This window comes from Malurus melanocephalus, unplaced genomic scaffold (genome assembly GCF_030028575.1).
Source record: "Malurus melanocephalus ecotype Western Australia unplaced genomic scaffold, MMel_1.1 scaffold_4, whole genome shotgun sequence".
NCBI lineage: Eukaryota > Metazoa > Chordata > Aves > Passeriformes > Maluridae > Malurus > Malurus melanocephalus.
In genome coordinates, this window is record NW_026623236.1 from 2,728,287 (window position 1) to 2,734,286 (window position 6,000).

At 37.4% G+C, this 6,000-nt stretch overlaps 1 protein-coding gene across 1 annotated transcript in view; it reads left to right on the plus strand.

The window, feature by feature from the left end:
• The window catches only part of KCNQ5 (potassium voltage-gated channel subfamily Q member 5), a 269,055-nt gene that overhangs the window by 256,341 nt on the left and 6,714 nt on the right, over positions 1 to 6,000 (plus strand). Inside the window, exon 12 of the mRNA XM_057369068.1 lies at positions 5,546 to 5,677. Within this exon, the coding sequence (XP_057225051.1) occupies positions 5,546 to 5,677 (132 nt within the window). The remainder of the gene's footprint in view (positions 1 to 5,545; positions 5,678 to 6,000) is intronic.

The window sequence follows — 6,000 nt, forward strand, 5'->3', positions numbered from 1 at the left end:
GGAGAGTATTTTTTCCTGCTTAGACCTGGGTACAAATTGTTTTACAAAGACACAAATGGGCCTTTTATTTTGGGGGGAAATTAAACTACTAAARTGAATTCATGCCTGTGGGTTTACAGCAGTAGGTTCTCTCACAGTTTTGGAATCAAATCATTTGGGGTGGGGTTTTTTTAGGCAAGGACCCTAAAATGTGCTGCTTACTSTCAGGTTGGACAGTCTTGAAACAGCAAAACACAAAAACTGGGTTTTTTTATAACCTTTCATTTTGGTAATTTCAAAGTCTACGGCATCAGTTTTSACCTTGTTTACTTACATCTTTTTCCAGGTTTACTTTATTTTTCAAAACAGATTTTTAAATAAACAACCCCCCAATTTTTCATTTTGTAGTAACCAAAACAGAGGATGGAGAAAATAGTCCTTTCCTGAAAAAGTTCTTAGCATTTTGTCCCTTTCCAAAAAAAAAGACAGGACTCTCAACTAGTTGTACTGAAGACCCACCAGACAGACCTGTCTAGTAATGTGTCAGGCTCTGAATCTGCTCTCAAAGCCTCCCGAGCTGAGTCTTTTATCTTGTGTGCTGCCCACTCCATCCCCTCTTAGTCAACAARCCAGGAAAGTAAGGAAAAAGTGCTCAGTGCATTTGCACAATGTTRGGTGAGTAAGGAACAGATGGGTAGTGTGCTGAAACTTGGTGTGCTCCAGAGCATGCCTTGGATCATTCCTGCTTGTGTGCAGCCTCTGGCTGGGATAAAAGCATTGCACAAAGCAGTCCTTGCTAGCAGTGCACTGAGTCTTTGTGCCAGCAGGTTCTGTAGCACCATCCCCGGTCTTGTTGTGAACAAAAAGCCATTAATATCCCACAGAGTTCTTGGAGACTAACAAAAAACATTGCATTTTCCAGCTCTGTTCACAATGATGAAGGTGTATRAAAGAGACTAAAAGAAAGATTAGCATACCTTGTTTCCCTATATTGTGATATCTCTGATCATTTTCCATAGCAAGAGGCACTCATTTCAATAATACTCTCCACAATGGAAATGATGGAATTACTACACTATTTATGGAATATAAAATGAGATTTGAGAAGCATAAATAAATATGCAATAGAAAATAACTKCAATGGCAGGAAGATGAACATACTGACCTAACAGGTCTTTTCTCTCTTTAATGCTAGTGATTGCAAAGATATGTTTTCATTTGTTGCTAATAAAAAAAAAAAAAAATAACTGTGGCTAAATGTAATGAAACTTGAGAATTCCAGAGCTGATAAGCTATATTGCTGAACAGTCATTCATATTTAACAGACAAAGATGGAAAATATAATTTAGCATTTACTCCAGTCTTTACAATGTTTCTGCAACACATATAAAATGTATTTTTAGTAGCCATTTTGAATTTGTTCAGTGCGGTGTCTCAGAAACATTTCTTTCTTTAAAATCCAAACAAATTGCTTATTTTCTGCCAGATGGTCTTCAGAGCCTAGGCAAGGCTCTTATACATGTGATTGGCTAGGACAGCACTGTACTTGGGGGAAAACAATGTTTCTGGCTGCTAAGGGATGAGTCAGGTCAAGACAGGAGAGAGAAGACAATTTTGACTCACTCRCCTCACATGTTGTAGAAATGTCTCTCCAGCACCTTTGTCTGCTGGCTTCTCTGTGTTGGATCCAGCTCTCTTTGGCACATTGCAGTTTTACTAGGAAGAAAGGATATTTGGCAAGGTAAGGCTAGAGAGACAGAGGAACCAGGACAGCTAGATCTCYATGCACCGGTTTTCCTGATGTAGTAGGTGAGCAAACAACCTGTGGTCGCCTCATCTGGCTACAGGTAAAACAACCTACTTGTCTTTTAATATTCCAGGCAGTAACCATGTATGATTCTACCATAATCCCAGTAGAATGAAGCTCTGTTTCTTCCTGAGATAATGACAAGACTGACAAGACACAGCTTTAAAAATAAAGCATGAGTATGACAGGGAAGCACAAAGGATTAGAGATGTTCTAACTTGTTGCCAGTCTCAAGAAAGCACACTAAATGACAAGCAGAATAGCTTTTATAGTGGAAGGGGCCACATGAATGCAAATTAAAATGCAATGAATGCCAGGGAAGATATGCAACCTACATGTACAGAAAAAAACTGTAATTTTAGAGCTATGCTGATCCTGCATCTGAGACAGAAAAATGAAATGGATGCTGCTTTTGGCTGCTATGGGTCAATAAGACAAAAGTCGGTATTGGACCTGTAACATCCCACAAATTATCAAGGTATATAAAGATTAGTAGGACCTGAGGTTTACACATTAATTCCAGACAAAGCACTTTTATATACTGGTCTGCTTCAACAGGTGACATTTTTTGCTGTGTTCTCTGGATTAATCAGTGAAATAATTTTTTATTACTAACTCTCACCAGAACACYGTCATGCTTGTTGCTTGGGTGCGTTTACAGCCGTGTATCGCGTGTTACATTAGATTTGAGTTATAAAATGCCACCTTGCTGCACGGCATCCAGCGATTTAAACAAGCAAGCAGTGTTTTTAAAGGCCGCGGGGCTGCAGGCCGTGTTCCGGGGGTCGCTCGGCGCCCAGAGCCGCTGCTCCCGGCTCGGCTGGGCCTGTGACGGGCCTTGCTCGCCCTCTGCTGGTRTAAAATGAGTTATAAAATGCCCCCTGCGAAAGGCAGCCCGGCCCGGGCCCGCGTTCAGCGCTGGAGCCCCAAGGAGCTGCGGGATGCACAGCTTGGTGATGATTTTCCTCTTTCTTTAAGGGTATGTTACCCGCCTGGGCGTGTGGAACTAACCTCTTCATTCCACCCCGCAGGAATCTGTCAGGATGGGTGTCCAAACATACAGAATCATAGAATGGTTTGGGTAAAAGTGACCTTAAAGATCATTTAGTTCCATTAGCAGGGACTACCCCATTTGTTTGCTCCGAGGTTGCTTGGGTTGCTCAAAGCCCCATCCAGCCTGGCCGTGAACACATCCACAACTTCCCTGGCTAATCTGTTCCAGAGCCTCACCACCCTCACAGTAAATAAAGTTAATTACATAGTGATTTCAAGAGATAGGAAGCCAACTGAGTTTTTAAAACTGACAGCAAATAACTATGGAGATGGAACCAAATTTAATATCTGCAAATCAGTTGCAAGACTCCATCACTGAAAGAATTCAATTTTTCTTTTTCTTAATTAACTTTCAGGCTCTTACAATGACAGTTTTTTATAATAGTTCAATGTTTTTTGCACAGTTTATGTAAATTTTTTTATACTTGAAGAAAAAGAAGTGGGCAATATGGGTCTGTTCCAAACCCTACTCAAGTTAATTAAGATAGAATTACATGAGCTAATACCTAAACCAGAAATACCACAGTTACACCTCACTGTTACAGCTGTGACACTTTCAATTCTGTATTTGACTTCTGAACATTATGAACAACTGCCTCGATAAGCAAAAAAAAAGTGTCATAAAGTTGCAAAGCAGTAATGAAGACTTTTGTGCTRACTRATTAAGAAGCTTTCATGGTTGTTARTATAAATTAACTTTCTGTCTCTTCTCTCGTGAAACCACCCAGTTGTGCTAAATTCAGTTGTCTTCAATTATGCCATTAATCATCTGGCTCTTCTTTCCTATGTAGTTTCATATTTTTACTTTATCAAATGCACAAAGTAAAATATTGTGACCACCAAAACATAATAATAATAACAACAAAATTATTATACTGTCTTGTATGCCAGCAACATTTTTCATTTTTTGAAACTTCAATAAAGAACTAGATTCAGAAGATTAGGTTGTCAGGGTCTYATAAACCAACATCTTGGCATAATTTGACAGCTAAAAGAAAAAAAAACAAAATCTGCATCCCAGATTCATCACAGCTTCAGAGGCCTTCAGATTACTAAAAATGCCAAAAGCCATTGTTCTGTAGARCTAGCTGGCAAAAGAAGAACTAGCTGGCAAAAGAGGAAAGTCCATGATCTGATATATTAGAAAGTGCATGGAGATCAGTCCTGAACTGTCAAGTTGATTGACTGCTGTGACAGGCCTTTTCAGTTTTTAATTTCTATAATCAGAATCATAGTTCAAGCTCTATACTAGTGACAAACAATGTCATTTTTAACTGAAAGTTGCCAGAATGGGAAATATCAATAAGTTAAGCACTGRGAGAAAGAGCTGAAATTATCTGAAAGGGTATTTATGTATGATACAACRATATTTATGTATTTATGTATAGTAGTACAATAATACAATAATAGWAACTCTAAATACTTATTATTATAATGTCTGTCCTAACTATATGAAGTATGGCTTTTCTAAATTCCACTAAAACATCACTAATCTATTTTTATCAGAGGGTGACAGCCATGTTTTGGTTTTAATCACAATTTATTGCCTAACAGCTGCTAAATACGTATCGGAATGAACACAGAGGGACTACATTATCATGAATATTGGTGTTTTGAATAGGATACCAATTTACAGTCTCTGCTKTTTCAACTGCAATAGATAGCAAATGTCTGCAGTTCAGACCTAATGGSAATTCATAAGCTCTGTAGCACAGGCCGGAATGGCTAACACATCTGATCCCTTGTCTTCTCTCCCAGTTCTTACGTAAATCAAGGAAAACTTCAGGTTCTACCAGCTGACATGGAAAATCATCTCACTGACATTTACTTTCCAAATTTCTCTATTTTATTGTTTAAAATTAGTGATTTTATATCAACCTTTCCATTCTAAGGACAGGTCCTCMATGGACATCACATATACATGTCATATATCACAGAAACTTGTGCAAGTCTCACATAAAAAAAAAGTATGCCATTCATCTATTTTTAAATTTTACTGTCCTCTGAACCTTACTATTCTGCAATAAAATTCAAGAAAAAACTTGTGAATGCTAATTAAGCATAATAATTCGCTTAGATTCTGCTAGGAAACAAACATGAAAACTTCTCTTCAGCCTGCAAAATTTGGTCTTAAGTCAGTAAAATAAATTGAAAACAAATATTTAGACTTGAATGCTAATTAAAAAATAAMAACTGATGAAAAATTAATTGGTTGTGTAATTTATTCTTTTTTAGGAGAGCAAGGAACTTAAAATGAACACCAGAAAAAGAATACTGTTACTTAAGTTTCTGTAATAGATTCATTAGAGAAATCTTTCCTCTAACAAGAACAGAAGTAACTTATGCATAAATATAGCTTACATCATATGCCACTCAAATCAGTGAAACTAATCCCAGGTTTAAGTTAAGCACGTACTTCAGTACCTTTCACATCAGGCACCTAGCATAAAAAAGTCAAACTGGTATATACTGATATACTAAACATGGTCTGCACTCTTTAGAACAGTGTTACCTGATCTCTCAAAGGCACAGCTGATATTTCAAAGGCATAGCTACAGTTCATTTGTACTTACAAAAACAACCATGTGGAAGTTTACCTGCACAAGTATTGAAAATGCTTTATATTTAAAAATCAGCTATCAAATTTTGTCAGTGAAATATACCTATGGTTCCACAGCTGTTTAAAATGAACCATTTTCCCCACAGAATTATGAAATTTCATGTTGCAAAGAGGAAGTTTAAGGAAACACTTCGCCCATATGATGTCAAAGATGTCATTGAACAGTACTCAGCAGGCCATCTGGACATGTTATGCAGGATTAAGAGTCTTCAGTCACGGTAAGGAAAGAATTAGTTCCAGTCTGCATAAGCATTTCATGTCGTTCACTGCATAATGTCTATTGGAAAAGTTTAACATTTCTGTGTTATGCAACCTCTCTTTCTGTGAACACAGCTGAGCCAGAAATTGAATTGTGGGCAAAACCAAATAAAAAAACATGAATCCACATTGTCCTCAAAAAATGGAAGTCTGAACAATAGAAAAGGTAATTCTTTATCTGTAAAGTCCGTTTGTAATCAAGGACTTTATTTAGGACATTGCCAGAAGGATGATGATCTTTTCCCATCCCAGACTTCCTCTTGTCACGTAAAAGAAATTGAGA